The sequence below is a fragment of the Mastigoproctus giganteus genome, chromosome 8 (assembly GCF_048544385.1).
Source record: "Mastigoproctus giganteus isolate SK-2022 chromosome 8, ASM4854438v1, whole genome shotgun sequence".
Taxonomy (NCBI): domain Eukaryota; kingdom Metazoa; phylum Arthropoda; class Arachnida; order Uropygi; family Thelyphonidae; genus Mastigoproctus; species Mastigoproctus giganteus.
In genome coordinates this window covers 201,365,547-201,388,983 of record NC_143582.1, presented here as the reverse complement: position 1 = coordinate 201,388,983, position 23,437 = coordinate 201,365,547, and the positions used below count along the sequence as shown (strand labels likewise).

The 23,437-nt window shown below is 34.8% G+C and overlaps 1 protein-coding gene and 1 non-coding gene across 2 annotated transcripts in view; one reads left to right on the top strand and one right to left on the bottom strand.

The window, feature by feature from the left end:
* Positions 1–22,580, top strand: part of LOC150082180 (cyclin-dependent kinase inhibitor 1-like) — a 43,310-nt gene extending 20,730 nt beyond the window's left edge. Inside the window, exons 2-3 of the mRNA XM_090380032.1 lie at positions 18,283–18,393; positions 21,822–22,580. Coding sequence (XP_090236158.1) covers positions 18,283–18,377 — 95 coding nt within the window. The 3' untranslated portion in view covers positions 18,378–18,393; positions 21,822–22,580. The remainder of the gene's footprint in view (positions 1–18,282; positions 18,394–21,821) is intronic.
* Positions 14,455–14,527, bottom strand: TRNAR-ACG (transfer RNA arginine (anticodon ACG)). Its single transcript has one exon. It is a non-coding gene; the product is annotated as a tRNA-Arg (tRNA).
* Positions 22,581–23,437: the final 857 nt, after the last annotated feature.

The window sequence follows — 23,437 nt, the reverse complement described above, 5'->3', positions numbered from 1 at the left end:
TAGATGCCGTTTCCAGACTTGAATACAATACTCCAAATGCAGTCTGAACATCGCCTTGTAAAGGGGATTAATGGAATCCTTCTCCCTTTACAAGGCGAAGCAAAATATCCTGTTAGGCTGAATCGTAACATCTAACTTTATTCCTTTTTTTTTTTTGGCATAAAATTATATGGAAGGATTTTTGTATCCCAAATATACGACCTCATATTTAGAAGCATTAAACTCGGTTGCCATTTTGAAGGCCATACCTGCAACCGATCCAAATATTTTTGAAGAATATTAACGACAAGTCCTAACTTCAAATCAAAGGCCAACTATGAACTTCCCTTGGATACCGTAATCAATGCCATTTATGAAAATATGAAATAGGAGGAGACCTAACACCGAGTCCTGAGGGACGCGCACTTGTTATACCCGTCAATTCTGATGAATGCTCCATTTATGACAACACTTCTCTGAGATCATTATATCACTTATTTTTTCAGCAATCTGACTCCTTAACATTCCCCAGAGATTCGAGCTTGGTTTCGACTCCAAATATCGATTAAAAGTATCTATTAAACTCATCTGTCATATCTGCTGGGTTTTCTATGGACCTTCCACTGCAATGGGGCCTATTTGATTTACAATTTGCAATTTCTTTTTTTTTTTTTTTTTTTTTTTTTTGTATTTACAAACGAGAGAATTGCCTATCTCCATTTTAGCTCTCTTTGTTAGTGTTTTCTCACAATCAGCTTTCGCCCAATTAATATTCGTACAATTCGAATCACGGGCTGTCTTTAACTATTCCACGCTTTCTTCTTTTGCTTAAAATTGAACCGTTAACTTCACCAGTCATCCAACTGGGCACCATACGTTTATGGAAATTGGGCACTGGTACGAATTGGCTTGTGGTTTCGATACAGAGGTTTATTTAGGTACAACCCATTTTAATATATTGTAGATACTTACTACCTGTTAATGGTTCCTCCGCTGTCAAGTTTTTGATACAGTTAGGCTCCTTAGTGAGAACCAGATGTAAGATATTCGAGCACCTTGTGTTCTCACGGACTTGCTGGTTCAGTAGCAATCATCCAATCTGCTTAAAAAACCGTTACCGTATAGCGTATTTCCGGTCCACTTATTCCAGTCTGTAAGAAGTAGGTCGAAGTCGCCCATAATCAGAAGAAATTCTTCGTCTCGTTTCTCTGAGTGGTGTTAAGTCTCACTAAGCCCAGCCACATTACTTGACTCGATCGAAAGCTCAATTCTTGTCATTTGTTTACAATACTCCTTGACCTACTGTAAAGACAAGTTAAGTTTTGTACTTTACTGCTTTCGACAACCCTGATACATCCCTTATATTTTCTTATAATTGTTTTTTCATGTGGTCCTAGACTGTTGGTGGATTTTACTTCATTGCGTTAGTGTATTGGCACAGTAACGCTGAAAAAAATAAAAGGAAATACTATTTTTGTATTTATCACTGATCTGTGTTTATTTAGTATTGATAACAACCGATACTACCAATGATCAAATGTTATCGTAGCCGAGTGATCAAACTCGAGGGTACATAAGTACACGTGCTTTGAGTAACCAGAGTTCGACACCGTGACTGTTAAATATGCGTACTATTTCTGTATTCTCTCTATCTTGTTCCTATAGAGATTCTTGGATCCTCCTATACTCCTCTGGAGTTCACAAAATAGAAAGAAAACGAGAATTCTCAGTTGTGAAATCACAAGTGGCCGCTATTGCACCATCTGTACCACAGATTGTTCAAACATGCCATAGGATTATCGACTAAATACTGAAATTCAAAAACTGATTATCTGAAAGTCTGCATATTCGGCGTAATGTATGTGAAGAGAACAGTACACAACGACTAAGCCAAGCTATTTGTGTTCGCGCATTTTTTTCAACAACTTTAGTCAGGACAGTCTTGATCCTACCGGAGACCCTCAGCATCCAGAAGTTTGTGAGGGTGGGGGCTTCTCCTTTTTGCGATTAATATTTATTACTTCGTTTGTAACGTGCTCTCTATTGTGTTAGTGCGCGTGCATTTTTTAAATGCCATTTTAATAAAATACAGTAATAAGGCTATGAGGCGTCAGTATATTACGTCTGTAAACTGCGTGTACTCTACTGTCGGTTCGATGTTTGGTGAACGAAAAACCCGATGTTCCCGGCGGGGAGGGGGGTGGGGAACCATGCATCCTTCCGGGGAAAGTGAGCAGTGAGGAAAGCGCATCGATTAAGGTTATAAGAGATCTCATCTATTATGTCTGTATAAGTGCGTCATCATGTCTATACAATCTGTTAAGTCTATCAATAGAATGTACAATCCAGTCTAGATTGTACAAGTCTAGTATAATCTATTAAGTCTATTAATAGATTGTATAAGTCTAGTATAATCTATTGGCTTTTAATAAATTGTACAAGTCTAGTCTACATTACATAAGTCTAGTAGAATGTATTAAGTCTATTAATAGATTGTGCAATCGTCATTATGAATTATATCTGTATAATCATTTAAGTTTATTAATGAATTGTATAACTTAGTCTAGATTGTAGAAGTCTAGTAGAATCTATTGTCTTTTAATATATTGCACTAGTCTAGTACAATCTATTAAGTTTATTAATAGATTGTACTAGTAAGTCTATTAATAGATTGTACAACCTAATATAGATTGTACAGGTCTAGTAGAATCTATTAAGGCTATTAATTAAGTCTATTAATAGATTGCACAGGTCTAGGAGATTCAATTAAGGCTATTAACTGAATATACAAATCTAGGAGAATCTATTAAATCCATTAATAGATTCTACAAGTCTAGTACAATCTATTAAGTCTATTAACGGATTATACAAGTCTAGTATAATCTGTTAAGTCTACTATGTCCGTATAATCTTTTAAGTCTACTATGTCCGTATAATCTTTTAAGTCTACTATGTCCGTATAATCTATTAAGTCTATTAATAGATTGTACAATCGTCATTATACATTATGTCTGAACAATCTATTAAGTCTATTAATAGATTGTACAATCTAGTCTAGAATGTACAAGTTTAGTATAGTATCTTAATTCCATTAATATATTGTACAATCTAGTCTGGACTGTACAATATAAACCTAGGAGAATCTATTAATAGCTCGTACAAAGTCAAGGAGAATCTAGTCTCGATTGTACGAGTCTAGTAGAATCTATTAGTCTATTAATAGAATGTACAAGTCTAGGAGATTCAATTAAGGCTATTAACTGATTGTACAAATCTAGGAGAATCTATTAAATCCATTAATAGATTCTACAAGTCTAGTACAATCTGTTGAGCCTATTAATGGATTGTACCAGTCTAGTAGAATCTGTTAAGTCTATTATGTCCGTATAATCTACTAAGTCTATTAATAGATTGTACAATCTAGTCTAGACTGTTTAAGTCTAGTAGAATCTATTAAGTCTATTCAATCGTTTTTAATATTAATTCAATCAAAAATAAATATACATAAAATAAATCAAAAGCAAAATTATCACTTAATTATTGGTTCTTTTAAGCATTTCATCGCGGGGCCCGATTTGTTCTTTATTATTTATAAATCGTGCAAAAGTTTTCTAAATCTATAATTTACTAATAATAATTTTTTTCTCTTCTAAGTTGCCACAACCTTAAATTTCAAAAACTGTTTTTTTTTTTTTTTTTTTTTCATAAATATCTCTTCAGCGTACTATGGTGCCATCTGGTGAGACATTTTGACTATTTTCTTGAAGAAGCCAAATTTCTCCTAAACAGGTTTCTTAAAAAAGTTTTCGTAAGCGACAGCAAAGCAGACTGTTAAAGTAGTTCCTTAAAAGGTTTGCTCAGTAAGTACATAACATAATACAAACAGAAACGTCTTCCTAGTTAGGGTTACAACAAAAAAATTAAAAATTTTAACATAAATTCCGCACGATGTTATAAATGATGGAGAACTGTCAGCTGCTGTCTAACATTACACCAAAGAAAACAAAATTATATATTTAGCCATGTGCTGTAGCTGTTTGGTTATGGTTCATTTTATTTCCACTAGGATCCGGTTGTAACCTATCCCGCTTCGGACAGAGGAAAAAAAAAAAAAAACAAAAAAAAAAAAAAGCCAACCCTCTCTTACGTGCATACTCTTCAAAGACAACTTAAAAAAAAAAAAAAAAACTGTTGGTCCTTGAAAGAAAGATGTTGTGTTGACTCCGCCGTTTCTTGCGAAGCCCGGGTATTCACCCAAGCACTGGAACAGGTTGGGATGATGTTGCCAGTTTTTCGTTATCCATCATTGCGTCCTTCGTGCGGTACTCCACAGCTCGCGGCATTTAAATACCAGTAGAGAGGTCATAGCCCGGGACAATGGCCTTTTCACCTTGTCCTCATACCCCAGAAACCGGTTTCGGGATACGCGTGCCACGTAGCCATCGTAATGTTTGTGTCTCGCGCACCTACGTTCGATTGGACCATTAAACCTGCCTATAGGTCCCGAGCAGGTCCAAGCAGAGTGAAAAATTAGACCATCTTGTTTACATCTTGTTATGGGAAACCTTCTGAAACTGGTTGGATGTTCGTATTTTCTATTTTTAGAGTACACACACGAGCTCACGTGGCATAAATCACTTTCTGCAGCGAGGAGACCTTGGAAATATGTGCTCACTACGGTAGGGAAGGAGTTGGAGGTAGGAGATTATAAAAAAGGGGTGAAAGGAGGTTGGAAGATTAAGAATAGAGATTCTGATGAAAGAGAGAGATGCAATAGTGTAAAAATCGAAACAGAGTTTGTTTTAAAAACGAAGTATGGTGGTAAATCATCGAAATCCAAAGAATTTTCCAATCACCATTGGACAGATTGCGATACAGGATTGACAGTGGGGATTTGAACCACCGGGACTCGAACGCAGGCTTTTCTACGCGTTGTGGGGAGTACGGCGATTTTGCCAACTATGCTGCCCATGAGGACATTTTTTAAGGGCCTGATAACAGATGATGAGACCTTGATCTTTGATTATGTCTCTTATTCGAAACAGAATTCGTATACGGAATGAACTCATCCGCCATTTCCAGTAAAGGGAAAAACCTCAAATTGCCAGATATCACGAAAAGTTATAGCTATAGCGTTTAGGGACAGGGAAGGCACATTTTGGTTGATTTTTTAGAGAAATTGCAGAGTATAAATCAGGAAAGACATTGGAAACACTTGATAAGCTTAAGAGAACTACAAAACAAAAAACAGGACACAAAACGACATTGCGTCATGTTAATGCCAGGCTACACACTGTCAACATGACTCGAATGAAAATTGAAGACCTAGGGCAAAGAATTATGCCTCTTTCTGCATATAGCCTTGACTTGGCTGTCTATTTTTTATTTTTTCCATTTGAAATATAAAGAGATATCTTCATGGAAAACACTTTTTGATTGATGAAGAGCTGAAAGAGACAGTGACAGGCTGGCTTCAACAACTGGGTACATTCATTTGCCTCAGTGCATGTATGATTCTGAAATAACGATGGAAAAAAATGTATTGATAAACAAAATGGATCCATAGAATAATGTAAGCCTGTTTCCCAGTGTTTGTTTAATAAATGACATGAATTTCAACTTTCTGTCTGTTCTGTTTGTACTTTTATGGCCAAAGAGGCATTATTTATGGACCGACCCTTGTAATTATATAAGATACATTTTTATGTTCTTCAAATCAATTTTTAATGAAATATTATAATTTAAATTCAGAATTTCATGTTTTTATGTTCTTTAGCCACGCTATTTTTATTTACATATATCGATTTATGTTGAATAAATCGATAAAAGATTTATTTTGGACATTCGGGTTCATTTTGCTTATAGAGGCGCTGTTTCAGGCCGTCAGTTTTCATTTTAGTTTAATAAAAGTTAAATATATTGCCTGAGGAAAACTATCTTATCAACCTTTTCCTTTTTTTGTATTCTCTCTTTAGAGATTATACAAGTACAAGAAAGATGGAGTCCAGTTCTGGGCTCTATAATCTGACGCGGATACTACAAGTGATCGTTAGAGAGTGTTAAAAGTACAGCTGACTGATTTTTTGTGGAGAGCCCCTTGTTGAAGCAAGTTGACTTCAATGGATGGAGCTAGTGAAGTGTCTGATATATCTAAAAGTTGCTAAAAGGGAAAGGCAATAAAAAATAAAAGTCCTTGGAGTGTCAACTGGGAAGAGAGTTGTGGTTTTTGAGAGCTAATAAAGAAAAACAGGTAGCAGGAATGTCTAACAAACAAATAAATATTCCATCAGGTTCTATGTTTTTCTATTCATAAGGCTAGTTTTGTATTAGACTTTCAGTCAAGCTTCAAAATACACTAGCTGGTCAAAAAATTATAAACCTTATTCAAAATCTAGCAGAGTTGCCTCCTTTTGCCGAATTAGAGCCCGGCTTGAATTCTACAAGGCATCTGAAGGACTCTAGCACCAGATTTGACCATTCTTCCACAAGGATATTTGTCAACTGCTGTATGTATCGTGGTAGGTAGAGGATTGAGTAGCCGAAATGCCCTTACAAATATATCTTAACTGTCTCATTTGAATTTAGATCTGGAGAATTAGGCGACAAGGATAACTGTTGGAATATTGGGAATATTCCCCGAACCATGCAGATACGCATTGTCTTCTTCAAAGAATCTATTGCAATTCGAGTAAAACTGAAGCATTGCAAGGTGAAGTTGGTCCGATACGAAAGAAAGATATTCATTTTGGATAATACGACCTTCTAACGGTATGATGGAACCCAGTCCTTGACAATAGAACATACGCCATACCATGATACGAGCCTCAGCCTCTTGACAGCTTGGATGCATGACTTCATAAAGTTCACGCCACACTTTCACTTTATCATCGATGCAAAAAAAAGTGTAAATGAAGACTGACCCGTCTAACCACGTGATCTTTTTCAAGCTGTTTGTCAGTCCAGTGTTGGAGTTGTTTCACTGCAGTCGAATCTTTCGATTATTTTACAGAATGAAGCGGCTTTTGTATAGCCACACAACTACCAAATCCCAGATTCTTCAACTTCTGTGGCATAGTTCTGTACGAAATGAGGCTTTCTTTACCTAAATTGAATTTTTCAGTCAACACCGGACCTTTATTCTGACGCACAATTCGCTTTAAATTCCTTTCTTGGAGTACCAACTTTCCGCCGAATTTCGTCCTTTTAGAGCTGCATTCTCCTTTATCCTTCCACTCATTGTATACTTTTGAGATAGCTGCTTTCAGCACAGCAGTGATTTCTTTTGTTTCATCAGTTGTCGCTCCTGCTAAACGTGCTCCAACAACAACACCATTCTGAAAATCGGAAAGATCACTTGTCTTGTCTATGACCGGATCGACAAAGAAGCCCAGGAAAGCATACACAGTATTTATTTCTGTATTACAATGGAAAGGAAATACGATTAATAAAATTAATAGCAGAGTTTGAAGACTCACCTTGTAAAAATTGTCGTGTGAAAGCCCAGTCTCTTCCATCCTGCAGTGTGACTGACGTCTTTTGACGTTATGATGGGCATCATGGCGAGATCCAATCTTCCTTAAATTTTGAGGGTCAGCAGTCCACCGGACCGAACTTATTGGTAACGCTCTAGGAGGCTTCCGGATCAGCTAGTAAAAAATCTCGCTGCATCTTCTCTGCCAGATAATGACTTGAGGAAGTCCCAGTAGGGTGTATACGGAGACATTGTCAAGGCTTCGTTATATCAAGGAGCTGGGTATATTCTTACCGTGTGTACGCCATATCCAGAAATTACATTATTTCATACATGTCCTTCACACTTTTTTTATTACTGAATACATCATGAATACATCATCTCGGCCTCATATTGTTTGGCATCGCAAGAAAGAAATGGAATAATCTGCGACATTTCTATTCTTCTTTTTGTTGGTTGGACTACTAATGGAACAATCTTATTTGCGAAAAGGTCTTAACCCCCAAACTTCCTCGTTGTTCCGATCTCAGTGATGTCCATTTCACTTACAGTCGGCCAAGCTCCACTTACTTTACTCTTGAGCTTTTTCTCACAAACAACCCTACCAAGTATACGATCGAGTGGTCGTCTAGGCAGGTCAGATCACAACTTAGTAATGGTCTCTTCCCTAATGGAGCCTTTCTCTCGTGGCCATTCTCGGCCTCGTGTTGTTTGGCATTGCAAGAAAGAAAGGGAATAACCTGCGACATTTCTATTCTTCTTTTTCTTGGTTGGACTACCGTTTTAAATCTTTTGATGTCGATGTTTGTCCAGATCGTGTCAGTGAAATTATTCTTGTAGGGATGAAATCCTTTTATTTCTCACTCCACCTTAAAATCGTACTTTATCTAAACTTGGTTTTCCAATAAATGTGCTAAGACTGTTCAAGAGAAGAATATTGAGTATCTCAATTAGCTGACATACAAATCTCCAGGTTCATTTTCTGCCTGCACCAAAGCTTGCAACAATTGCAAAGCGGCTATTAATCAGTCCAAAGTAGATTTTTAGCGCGCCAAGAGTAGAAACTTGCTTCTTGTCCATGTGGTGGTCGAGCATTGTGGTCTCTTGCCAAATCTATTGGCCGCAACTTTTGCCAGCTCTGTTCCCACCTCCGTCAATGGTTCTGTTGCCACTTCCGCCAAAGATAAAGCTGACCTTTTAGCATTCTACTTTTCTTCTAACTCGTGTATCGATGATCATCGTAAACCACCTCCTACCCTTTTCCAGTACATTCCATTCAATGCCTTCTGTGGTCTTTTGTCACAGGGATGTCACCAGAATTTTTATGCCAAGAAAGCACCAGGTTCTGATGGTATTTCTCAACTTGTCCTGAAAACCTATGCTCCTGAGTTTATTTCTGTTCTGTATAGCCTTTTTTACTCTTTCTGACTTATTCCGCTGGTGTGTTTCCTTCTGCTTGGAAACTTGCTCATAATTTTTAAAGACGGTGACAATGCGCAGTCGGTTATAATTGATTTTAAAGCCTTTGTAATCCCAGTGTTCCATTATGTTTATCCAACGTGGAATCCACTTTATAAGAGTTTTATCTAATTTTGTAATCCACTTTATAAAGCGTTTTTAATGAATGAATTAATAACGTCTTAAATTTTTTTCATCTTTTTTCACCACACTCTCATAATCGATCCGTCGTGCGACACTTTCGAACACTTCGGCGGGCAGCAGGAATTTGCATCCGTTGCCCATTGACGTCCTGGCTGTGCCCTGATCCGATTTTCCGTTTCATATATGAAGAATCACTCCTGATAATGAAATCTGGAATGCCTCTTTCTCTCGTTCCCATTCTCACATGCTAGTGCGTGTGGGAATGGGAATTACACCACGGTAAGGATCAAGGATGGTATCAATAATAAACTAGCGTAATACATCCTTCTAATCCTACTTTGAGAAACTAGTCAATGTTTTATTATGATTTTAATAGTTATGATTTAGAGAGGCAACAAGATCCAAAAAAAATCCACAAAAGCCCTGCTAGTGTGTGAGTGACCAACCCACAAATTCCAGTCATTATTTGGAAAGTTAAAATCCCCCATTACAAGACATTCTGATTTAATGGCCCACTCTATTTCTCTGTTCAGTTGTTCATTATACTCATCAGAGTCATTAGGCCTATAACACACTCCTACTCTCAATTTTGATCTCCCAATGCTTATGTCACACCAAACTGACTCGACACTGCACTGTCCAGCGATGTCAACTGGATGCAGTGCTTTAGATTTTATGTATTCTTAACTAAGAACATAACCACTTCTCCTCCTATCCTGTCTGCCCTTTCTGTATACATTGTACTCCCCGTATTCAAGTTCTGCGTCCCTTACATCTGAGTGGCACCACGTCTCTGATATTCCCACAATGTTGATGGAGACATTGTGGGAATATCATCAATTTTATTTACTGCGGTGTACATGCAAGTATACACGCACCTAGTCTTACTCTTAGTTATGCTAACACAGCCGATATATTTACTTATTCCACGATGACCCACAGCACTGCTTGAAATCCCCGACACCTTGTTTTCCAGGCTGCTGCATGTTCCAATAGAAGCAGTGCAAGGATTACTTTTACTTCTGCTTGCGGCTATTGTAAATCTAATAGTCTGCGTATCCTCCCCTCCCCAAGATATCAGTTTTCCGACCCACTTAAACTGTCTCTGTAACATCAGCAAATAATCTCGCACCTCTTCTATTAAAGTGTGTCCCACCCCTGTAAAAACAGTCTCTCCTGTTAACAAGCCCAAACCACGCTGAGAAATTCTACCAGGTGAGCTTTGCACAGTCTCTCCGGGGCCGAATTGATTGCCATGGCTCTCCTTATGTTCTTCCTCCTATTCTGTCGACAAAATTTCAGATACTTTCAGCTTTTTATTTAATTTTCTTATAGCCGCTGTGATACTTTGTTCTACCACCCACCTAAATACTCCCTCATTTCTAATCCTATCTGTCCATTTCATCCTTTCAATCGCCTTCCTCTCCACATCGGATGGATAAGGCCCGGGTTCGAATCTTGTGAGTGACGCAACGATTTTTATGGGCTTTTTTCACATGGCTAAGTTTGTCAGTCTCAGGAGAGGGTAGAATTTTTTTTTTCTCTCCCGGAAACTGAGGTTTTTCATCCAGCAAACAGAAAACTGGCCGAAGAATACACGTAGTTATAGATACAATATACTGATGCCTCGTAGCCTTAGTTGCTTTGGCACTTAACACACATTACATGTATACATACAATATCACTGGTCAAGAGGATTACTTTTCTTTAGTATTGGATAGTTTTCTTTTTTAGGCGCATTCTCAATACGTAAGTAAAGTTCCGACTATCTTCATAATGTCTGTCTGTCCGTCTGCATGTAACACTTCGACCCCTAATGGATGCATTTAGGTGAAATTTCATATTCCGAGGATTTTTTGTTTTTTTTTAACAAAAATTTAAGTGTTAATAACGTTGTCACGTGTTCTTGAGTACAATGTAGAAGTTTTTAATTCCCTTTGTCTTCCGTTCTTTGATAATCTCATGAATGTGCACATTACACTAATCCTTCTCTATGCACAGAAATCAGTTTATGAAATGAAAGACCCCAGTTGCACTAAACGGGTACGTACCATAGTAAGGATCCAGGTCTGTACCAATAACAAACTAGTGTAATATATCCTTCTAATCCTACTTTGATAAACTATTCAATATTTTCTTACTTATGAATAAACTTTCAGTGTATTTTATGTAGTAAATAAATAAAATATATTCAGTTTACGCTTTGTTGACCAGTTTACTTGAAAAAACAACCCTTCGGTGGTAAATACTAACGGTGAACGTCCGCAGGTCAGTGACCCCTATGATAAAAAGAGGATGAGGATGAGTCATGACATGGATATTGTGCGAATAGCTTTTGTAATCTGCGTAGTAGTTTGATTTTTTCTATTTTTATCATTACACGGAATGTTGTATCATTATACAGCTGGAAGAAGCCTGCCTGTTATTTATTTATTTACTTTTTGTTAATCTTCCACTGTTGTTAATATCCTACTGATAAATTAAGCAGCCATTACCGGATACAGAAATCACGTGACTACAAAACACGTGACTGCTTTCTGTCTACCGATTTTAAGGTTAGTAAATAAAAAATAGGTGCTTGAATGAATGTCCAATTTATAAGCAAAATTATTTTAAAATATCTAAAATGAATAAAAATTTAAAACTTAAATTTAATTATCCAAATCTTTTTTAATCCAGGATCTTTTATTTTTGAATAAAATAGCTTTCTAGTCATTATACAAATTCAAGGAGATAAACCACGATAAACTGGTATTCTGGAGGTAAACTGGTTTATTCTCGTAATCATTCCGAGAATAAATAATATCGGATATGTATTTGTCAAATGAATAGAATTAGACAAATTAGATTAGATAAATTAAAATGTCCAACTTAAATTTAATTATTCAAATCTTTTCTTACTCAAAAATATTTATTTATGAATAAAATTGATTCTTTTTTATCACTATACGAATTCAAATTTGGAAAGGAAATGGATAACCACGCGGCAGTGGTTTATTCTCGTAATCATTCGAGAATCAATAATATACAATATGTATTTGTCAAATGAATAAAATTAGACAAGTTAGATTACCTAAATTAAAATTTCGAAATTAAATTTAAGTATTCAAGTCTTTTCTTACTCAAAAATCATTTATTTGTGAATAAAAGTGCTTTTTTTATCATTATACAAATTCAAATTTCTAAAGGAAAGAGATATTCACGTGTCAGCGGTTTATTTTCGTAATCATTCCAAGAATATCTAACGTGTATTTGTCAAAAGAATAAAATTAGACAAGTTAGATTAGATAAATTAAAATTTCAAACTTAAATTGGAATATTTAAATCTTTTTTTAACTAAACATCATTTATTGATGAATAAAATTGCTTTTTCTATCATTATACAAATTCAAATTTGTAAAGAAATAAATCACGTGATAATTACGAGAATACATACACCACTAGGTGTATGTATTCTCGTAATCATTCAAGAATAAATAATATATAATATGTATATGTCAAATGAATAAAATCAGACATTAAAATTTCAAACCTAAATTTAAACATTCGATTCTTTTTTAATCAAAAATCATTTATTTTGAATAAAATTGCTTTTTCTGCCAACCCCAGGGGCTCACATCTGGTGAGTATGGGCTGGATATCATCATTCTTCTCTTTCTCGGTGATTCCCTTCTACTTCTCTCTCTCTCTCTCTCTCTCTCAGGGTAACTCAGGAATTTTTTTGGCTTGTGCAGCATAAGCCTCAGGCTTCCTTGCACCATATAACTAATAATAATAATTATTATAATTATACAAATTCAAATTTATAAAGGAAATTAATAAACCACGTGACAGTGGCGTATTATTATTATTAGTAGTAGTAGTAATATTATTATTTATTGGCCAAATTGTGCAAGGAAGTCTGAGGCTTTTGCTGCACCAGCCCAAAACAAATTTCTGAATTACCCTTAGATACAGAGAGAGAAAGAGAATCAGAAGTAGAAGGGAATCACCAAGAATGAGAAGAATGAGGATATCCAGCTCAGGATCCTGGGCGTGCCAAGCCCATACTCACCATACGCCCATGGTGTTGAATTCTCATAATCATTCCGAGAATAAATAATATCCAATATGCATTTGTCAAATGATGAAATTGAGTCTATATATTTGACAGCGCTAAATGATTTTTCAGAAGCACTTTTTTTGTCCACCACAGCAGAGTGGTCAGCTTAAGGATAAATTATGAACTCCTCTGACAGTGTGGTCGACCCGGATCATAAACAGAAAATTTATTTATTTATATTCTACTATAAAGAAAAAAGTCAAGATTTCGCTCTATCGCGATGTTCTTCATAATATGAAAGATAGATTACAATCTTTCAAAAAAAAAAAAAAAAAAAAAAATACAGAACAAAGGCATTCTTGGTTGCGTTTCCACTACGATCATTTTCATAACTCACGCTAAAGAAAGATTATTTCCCTTCACCCCTAATCCCCTTCAGTTTCTGTGAGTAATTGCAACTCCCGTTTCTTCCCACCATACCTACGCATAATTTGAGTGACCGAATAGAAGCTCACACTCGGAGATAATTTCGTACGTTCACCTGCTCGTTCGCTTCTCTTTTCCTCGCTCGCAAAGCAACTCCCGCCTGGGCCGTGGGGGACTGGCGTGCTTTTAAATAGAGTGCAATGCTCTTCGCCGAAGCTGCTTGACTGCTTGTATCCGGGGCAATGCCCTCGTACGGAGTAGTAATATAGTAGAACACACGTAACTTTCTCTGTTGACGTCAAACAGGGCAGAGGCAACAAAAAAAAAAAAAAAAAAAAAAAGAAGCGTACCGAATGATCTTGTACGGACATGTCAGAGATAGGGGGAAAATGACGTAATGACTTTGTTGGAAAGGGTGGATAAAATAACACTTTGAGTACTGTACTTAGCTAAATATCACGTAAGTAATTTTTGAATGTGTTTATTCCAGTTTATTTGTATAACGCATGCGCAAACAGTTATCCATGTTTTCGTTTTACCCTATTAAGTTATGTAATTAGTGGCCTATTTTATAAATAAGTTTAATTATTATTAATGAATTTTGTTTATTTTATTCATACTTCCTCTCTTTGCAAGCTTGCTATTTTCATTACTATTCGTCACTTACCAGTAATTAATTGATTTGATTACCAGAGGGAAAGTTAAGAAAATAAAGTGATTATCTTCCTATTTAACTATTTAAATAATAACTAAAATTAGCAATTTAAAAAGATATGCAAAAGAAAAAAGTTAATCATAATATTGTTAATTTTTCTCTTATAGCTAGAAATAAAGAAATGGGAAACTTTGATTTCTTCTTTTTTTTTTTTTTTTTTGCTTTTAACTTTTTTTTTTTTTTTTTTTGGAAAAATGCTGGTGAATAATAAAAAGCAAACGAGCCAGCCAGGATTCGAACCTGGAATCTTCTGATCCGTAGTCAGACGCGTTATCCGTTGCGCCACTGGCCCACATGTGAACTTTCCTTTTCTTTTCTCTATTGTGTGTTCATTATCTGTGTTATTAAACAAATTGGCCCGCATACATACATAATAGATATTTTGCACGATTACGGCTTAGTGTTTATAGGGATCAGTGCATGCCCTAAACATCACTTGTTCTGATGTAAGAATTAAGTAATTAATTCTTAATTAATATTATCTTTTAATCCCCTGTAATTAACATAACCAGTGCTTCATAATTAAAAACTTTAATGTCAAGAGCATAAAATTCATATAAGTTTTTATTTAATTTTTATACCGTATTCTAAAATTTTTAAAAATGGTTACAATATTTACATTTTCATTATTTTTTTCATTAACTTATCTGACTGGAAAGGACGGAATACTGGGGGGGGAAATATTTTTAAATGTCAAATGATAGTCAACTATCATAAAAATTTTCAGTAATAAAATATATCTTAAAAATACGTTTTGAGATTTATATTTAACACAGCATTACTAAAACACTATATGATATAGCTGTTCCCCCCCCCTCTAAAATATCTAAGAACGGCCAAATACAATTAACACGCAAACAACCACCACACTTACAGAAATAAATTTACTCACAGTTTGGACTATATTTAATTTGTCCAGTTATAGTTCCATATATTTCTTCTAAAAAGGTAATTCCAGTTTGTCCTAATTTTGAAAAAGTTAATTCCGGTGCTAATTTTACTCCACTCATCACATAAAACATTAAACGACTTCATAATAAAGTAAACGTTGTAATTATTTTATTTTGTTTTGATTTTTTGTTCGGAGGAATTTACAATTAGAATACTAAGGATGAATTTCTTCCTTATTAACCGATTGCACTCTGACAAAAGCAGTCAACTGACAACGCAGCTTTTACGTCGCCCTCACAAAAGATATTGTCCATGAAAAGGACCCTTCTCCCACGGGTAACATTTTACATAATTCTGACCCCCACATTCTTATTCTGAGTAATGCAAGACATGGACAACTCGTATAAAGGTGCCTGTCACTCCAGTTTAATTATAGCAGTAAATCACCCACGTTGAAGGCCTAATCACTTTAAATTTAAAAATAACAATATAAGATAGCTATAGAAAAAGTAATCTATTCATAAGGGCCGATTAAATTTGTTTTCTTTAGGTAATTTTCCTTTTTGTTTTACTTTGATTTTGTGCTTAACAAAAGTTTTAATATTTGTTAATCAGAAAATATAAGAAAAGGGAGTACAAACGAAACAGCCAGGACTCGAACTATCTGTAGTGAGACACGTCATCCGTTACGCTACTGGCCCTCTCCATTTCAACTGTCATTCTTTTTATTAGGGATTTGTTTGTTCGAATAACATATGTGTGTATCAGTATTAGCATTAATATGGGCAATCCCGCATCAGCTCTCCATCCCCTCCAATAATTTGTTTAATTCTTCTTTGATTTTATTCAAACTACCCAATTCCACAACAACAGATGGAAGTTAGTTCCAACAATCCAACAATCAACCATCCACAGCTGAAAGCAAACCTCCTCACATCTATCAAATAACCATCCTTCCTGAATCTGAATTAATGCTCCCTCATATGTGTAATCTGAGCAAGAAGAAGAATCTCTCAGCATTGAGCTTATTCAGTCTATTCACATTTTTCATCTATCTATTAATCTATCATTTATTTTTTGTGTGTGTTAAAATTTTACCAGATGGTAAATAGTGCAATACAAAGGCAACAGGTCCTGTTTCAGAAGCTGTCTCTTGTCTATTATTCTGTCTACAAATTTTTTGTTCCTCTCTACTCTCTCTCAAAGACCTTTTTTTTTTTTTTTTTTGTGATTTTGAGCTTTCTTACCCCTAAATTAAAATAGACTATCATAGCAGAATCCCTAAACTTAAATAAATGACCGATTAACTTTTTCGACAGTCATTTGTTGAAAGTAATGCAATATCAGGACAACTCATTGTGAAGGTAAAGCTTGTTTTGCTGTTAGCGATAAGGCTCTGCATTAAGATTGAAACCTACACAGGTTTAAATCTTGAAATACTTTCTAATAATAATCTGTATATACTTATTTTGGTGTCTTCAGTAATTGTGTTTTAAATTAAAACCTAAAACACACATCCTTGTAAATGAATAAACGGTTTACCTGTTCTTAAATAATAGTTTTAAGATCTCGATTGTATATACACTCACGAGCCAAAATATAATGCCCACCTACCAAATAGCGCCTTGATTCGCCTTTCGTAGTGATTACCGCTGGCATTTGGTGTAGCATCGACTCCATGAGACTGCAGAAGGTGTCCTCGGGTATCCTGGACAGAAGGACTTCCCGGAGCTCGGCAACGGAGGCACTGGTGTGGACTGAGATGCTCTGTTCTACGGCATCCCACAAATATTCCATGGCATTGATATGAGGGAAATTTGATGGGTAAGGGAGTACACGAAATGCTTGGACACGTTCCTCGAACCATTCCTGCACAATGCGGGCCTTGTGACACTGGGCGTTGTCTTGTTGAAAGAGTTCAGTGCCATCTGGATGCAGTTCACCATGTAGGGAGGCACTCGAAAGTCAGTTCAACTCCTCCTTGGTACACTGTAATGAACACAGATCTCTGTAAAAGGCCAGATATTTGTGTAACGTTATGTTTGTGCAGTATGTGTTTTCTTGTGTGGTTTAGTTGTTTCTGGACACCTGGAATGTCTGTCCAATGCCGTCCATACCACGAGGAGGTGGCCTCAGTGACAATAGTTAACGACAAGAAAACCAGCCAATTAATATCCGATATATTGACCCATAGAGTTCACTATTGAACAAAAATTCAAAATTGTCCATAAAAGTTCAAGCCAGTTCAAGTTTTTATTCAAGGTCAATAGAAGAAAGAGATGATAACGTTGAACCAAACCACAAAAATTTAAGATAAAGGTTTGTTTTCACGACACAAACAATCTACACAATATATGAATAAAAACAATAAAATTTACAACGGGAGCAAAGAGTTAAGAAAATTAACAAAATTTTTAACATTTGTGTTATCAGTTGACAGAAACAGGTGATTTGAAAGATACGTACACTAAAACTAGGAATTTAACAGTTTTAGGAAAAGAAATTTGGTTAATTTATCTAAAGAAAATGTATAAAACCCGTCCATCTGTATGATGGAAGTTCAGACTGCGTCAGTTTCTCCCCTTTTCCCCATTGCACCTTCTTCGTACAGATAGTGTGACAGGCCCTACCTATGCCGTTATTATATATGCTATACCGATCGGTGACATCACTCCTAGGTGCTGGGTGCATTCACTAGTTGAGACAGGAGTAGGCATAATAATTTGGTTCATAAATGTGCATATATAGTTATTTATATAACATAAAATATACTTTTAGAGCATAAACAATTTTTATTTAATAAAAAAATAACTTTTTGTATTAAGTAAAAATTCATGCCGTAGTATTATGTAATGGTATAAAACCTTATAATGAATTACAACTAATAGCATAGAAAAGATAGAAAGGAAAAAAAAATAAATGATCATAAACAAAGGTGCACATTATCTTATCAAGAAGACCATGGTCTTGTTGTGCACTCTTGTTTACAAATATGTTTATCTGTTTACAAAGTCGTAATATTTTATTATTTTTTTAGCTGTAAACTGCATCGTTTAATTATAATTTCAACCCAAGTGTTGAAACATTTGCTGCATTGAAAAATAAAGTTATGTGTATCTATTTGTTCATAAATACATTTTTTTTATCTTGTTTTAGATTACATGCGGAAGCGGAAGTTGCTGTATTCTTCTAAATCTGATGCAACAGATACCATGGCAACATCGAAACACATTCGCCGGCTTTCATCGTGAAAAATATAAGCTTAAGGTAAGTATTTTGTACTGATTTAACCGAATCAAAATAAGAGAGAGAGAAGATGTCATAAAGTAAGACTTTGAAACTTCCTTAGGAAGAAAAGGACCGAACTATTTCTTATGCTGAACACTTATTAAGTGCGCGGAGGTTTCAATTATTTCATTAAAATTGTTATGAGACCACAGCGTCCTCTAACGGATGGCTGTAAAAGTTAACGCAGAGAAGAGTAATATTTTAACTGTTTAAAAGAGTTTGAAACGATCTCTTTTTTATTAATTATATTATTTAATTAAAACCGTTTTTTTTTTCTTTAAGTTTCATTTGTCTAAGTGAGATGAGTCCTTTAATGATTTAAATCTGAATGACGTAACAACATACATAATTAGTTTTAGGACACCTTTTTATATAAGAATCTGTTTTCTTTTGACTCCATTGATAAAGCAAAAACCATAATTTATCTTAATTTGCATTATAATTTGAGCATATTTTATTTATAACATTATATATATTTATATTAATATAAAATATTAATAATATAAAAACCAAGATATTTGCCAATCAATATCTTGGCTGCTGGGATGTTTTTCTCATCCGTATTCAGAGGAGGAAACCAATATTGAACTGGGAATTGTTCCCCCCCCCCTTAATGAGGCAGATCATTTTTTTTTTTTTTTTTTGTTAAATTATTTACTGTTGTCGAGTTTTTCAATTTAAATACACAATTCATGGTTAAAAAAATACATTATCGATTTATTTTTATTTATTTATTTATTTTATTTTTTGCCTTGAAAATTCGTACTTAATCATATATTCTCCGTGTAAGTCGACCACCTTTTCTGTATTCATCTCTCCTTTTTCGATTAATGTTATATTACTGTAAAATCTGCATTAAGAACGACTGTCTACTTTTTTTTATTCAACTATTTCTACTCTTTCTTTTGAAATTTCACATTGCGACATTTTACTGCATACCCAGTAAACTGTAAATAAAGCGGTAAGCGTGTGCAGTACTTCCCTATATAGAAGGTCACGAAACAATAAAAACAGTTATAGGTAGCGATATAACATCGCTTTTGTTGATGGTATATGTGTACACAGGAAGCTTTCATTATATACCACAACATAATATACTGATTTTTTTAAGATTAGAAGAGGAAGAAGGGGCTGCTAATTTGTCCTATGATTCCGCTGATTTAGAAGTACATAATGAGTCAGGAGAAACCAGTTTTCCCCTCACTGTTTTAGACACCATTACTTCATACCTTTTACCAACCTGTCTAACAAGAAGGTAGTAGCTTTTGTAACTGAAATGTGCCCTCAGTTCCCCCTCCCAGAAAATTCCTAGCGACATTCATGTTTACGAGCCATTCATAAACAGTCAGCTTATATTAGAAGATATGAAAAAAATGCGCGTAAAATTAATGACGTCGTTCAATAACGTATTTGAAAATGCCTGTATCTACCTTGAAGCAAGATGCTGTAATTGTACGATGAAATAAAGACTGTTCTGGCTTATACAGATTAACTGAGAAGTCCATTTTATACTGTTATTACCTGAGTTCATATGAACCGGTATTCTCAGAGGCAGGAATCAATGACTATTTCAACATCTTTATGAAATATCGGCAATACGAGTCCAATATTGTTGATGTCGATATAAAGTTTCCAATATCATAAAATTGTTATTAGCATATTAATCTGAAAATACCAGTGTAAGCAGGAGACTTCAGAGAATGTAAATCTTTACAAAGCTGCTTTGCGGTGAGCATCTTATGGATTTGTCGTAGAGTTTTAAGCGCATCAGCGAATTAGGTCATATTGCACCGTATATATCATGTCTGTAAATTGAGTTTGTTCTTTGATCGATTTGCTGTTTGTTGGACGAAAACCTGCGATTCACCCACCCTGGAATTCCTCCTCTACTCAGACGTTCTAAAATGGTCCACTTAAACTGCTGCGATGGCCACTGCATTGAAAAAGAAAAGTGCCAAATTCCTGCTGACTACTGACATGAGCTGGACGAAAGCTTTCCAAGAAGAATGAATCCCACCGACAAAGCTGGGCCGCATATTACAAATTTCACTCGCTTGAAGAGATCTGGGCTTGAATCCTGTAAGACTGGAGGAATTTTTAAAGACTCCTTCCATTCGGACTGTAGTTAGCCAATCTCAGACGACGGGGGTAAAAATTTTCCAAAGGAGCATTTCGAGCTTTTGAGCAACCACTCAACCATCACTTAATGTCCGAAAACTTTTGAGAAGATTATTTAAAGTATAACCATATGATTACAATGTTGAAATACCGGTACCACGGGTTAGGGAATCTGAACATTTAGTTTAGTATGACTGTTAAACAGCACGGGGAGGACGTTCGAGTAAATCTCTCTGGGGACCAGAATTGGTTGTTTCGCCTCGGCATATGTTGTTAACCAAAGGGAGTTATCGAAGTCTAAATTGAAGGTCGTTCCTTATTCATTTTCCACTAATCGCCGTTTTACTTTTGCCACGCTCTGTATAATTAAGCTGCACTGCAACTACTTTATGCACTGAACTGTTTAAGATTCTGCTATAATGACAGAGCAAGTAGAATGTAAACTCCGAGAAGATAGGCTGAAAAACTTTACTGAGAGACATTTATCAGTTCAATGTACTATGCGTGTTAATCGATTCTGTATAATGTAATTTTTTACATTATACAGAATCGATTACATGCTCTGCTTACCTAAAGGGCGCCTCCGTAGCCAGGTGGGAAGGAGCAGCAGTGCGTAGCACACGCTTCTTGATTAGACCGGGGTTCGAGCCCGTCACCACCAAATACGGAAGATGCGGAAAGGTCAGGGAATGACCACCGCATATCCCGGAGCAATATGGCCTTAGTTGCTAATGCTCCTAAAAACCAAATAACAAATAACTTACCTAAGGCTGTCTAGAAGCTATAAAACAAACAGATCTTTAAGAGCGTTAGCGACTAAGGCCATATTGTTCTGTGGTCAATTTTCTGTTTTGCTGGACGAAAACCCCTAGAGCTTCCCTGAGGAAAAAAACATTCGACGATCGCCTCATACTGACTAACTCAGCCACGTGTGAAAACTGTCCATAAAAATTCCTTACGCCATTGACAGGACTCGAATTCAGGTCTTTCCACCCGGTGTGGGGAGGACAGCGATTCTACCAACTGTGCTACCCACGAAGGGCCCCCTCCTTGTGTTACATAATGACATTAATTTATACTTTATTTATGTGATTCAGTTATAACATATAATTTACCTTTAATTTTTGCATTATAAATAATTTTCTTATTCTCTACTCTTTTATTTCTTTGTTTTCTTTCATTACTTCCTACTTTTCTAGCACCTTCTACACTTGTAAACTTATTTACTAATTTCTACACCCTTTCTCTAATACATTCTAATATGAAAATATATTTTTGGTTTTTTTTAGAGAATAAATAAAAGCGTTTGAAAATTGGATTAGAGAAGGAATCAACAAAGCCAGCTCTTCGGAATTCATTACAGCACCAAAAAAAAAAAAAAAAAAAAAAGCATTGTATTTTAATATTTTCCTTCCATGTACTTTTAATGTGAATCATGTTTAAATATCTAACGGGCCAGAATCTATAACACGTGTAGGTTTATAAATGACAAGTATTTATTTTTATTTATCCAACTTTAACGAGTTCTTAAGAAGCTAATCAATAATGAGGTGTATTTGTTAATTTTTTTTTAATTAATCAAGCTTTAAGCTTCATGAGTAATCTCTGTTAAACTTGGTTCTCTGTTTCATATATTCCAATCATGCTGTTGTAGCGTCATGTGGCCCTGGAGAATATAATTATGTTGAAATTTGATTTCACAGCTTATTTATTTTTATTTTTGTTTAATATTTGAATATTACGAAAACTGGTGAATTGAATTTTACATTTCTTGTTACTTAATTAAAAACAAAACAAAATAAAGATTAATTAATAATTCGTATTTCCATATTTCGGTATGAATTTGTATTTTCCATGGCCCAATATGTTTTCATGTATAGGTAGCATTTACGCTAGCGACATCTAACGGGATATAAGTGATTTGTAAAATATTTCAAATTCAGTATTAATCTAAAATGCTATTGTAAATACCTAAAATCAACGCAATTTTTTAATTTCTATTTATTTTATTTTTATTACAGTATTTTTGTAATCAAATAAATCAACTAATTCTAAATAGGACTGTTTAAAATATATATTTTTATTCTATTGTATTGCGCATGCGTAATTGTGGTAAAATTCTTTTCTTGGTGTACATATCGTGAACAAAATGTTATTCTAATGATGTTTTAATTAATATTAATAGCAAATCGCAGTGATATGTACTGCTAACGCTTTCTTTGAAGGCTTGTTTAGTAAATGCTATTTGTCTTTTTATTATATGTGCTTAATAGCAATGGTTGCTGAGTGTGTTGTTTTATTTTGCATTAAATTCTATAATTAGTTGTAATAATAGTTTTTGGACTTCCTAATTTTTGTTATCTATTTTATAATCAGCATATCTTTATGTACAAATATTTAAATAATCAAAAGATGCTCATTTCTGTAATATCGTATTCTGTATCTCCTATTGTAAATGTTTCCAAAAAAATTATTAATTATTGCTGTTTTTTTTTTTTATCAAAGGTTATCTTATGTGTTGTTTCAAAAATCCTGGAAAAATGTAGAATTTTTTTTTTTTTATATATTAAGTCGAATTCGAGTATTAAAGTTGTTTCAGTATAATAATCATTTGTTCTTATTAAGCTGAATAATATTGCAAGGAATTTATAAAGAAATTTATTTTATCGATGAAATTGTAGAAATGAATTAAGGATGTAAAAACCTTTCGAATTTTGAATTCGAAACCGAAACTTTTTTGATAGTTTTCCAGTGAGTATTAAATCCTATGTGTTGTATTAGGATTTTTAGGATCATCGATGACTAAGGCCATATTGCTCCGTGTATATTGTCTGTAAATTGAGAGTGTTGTGTGGTCGATTTTCTGCTTGCTGGATGAAAAACTCGAATTTCCAAGAGGGAAAAA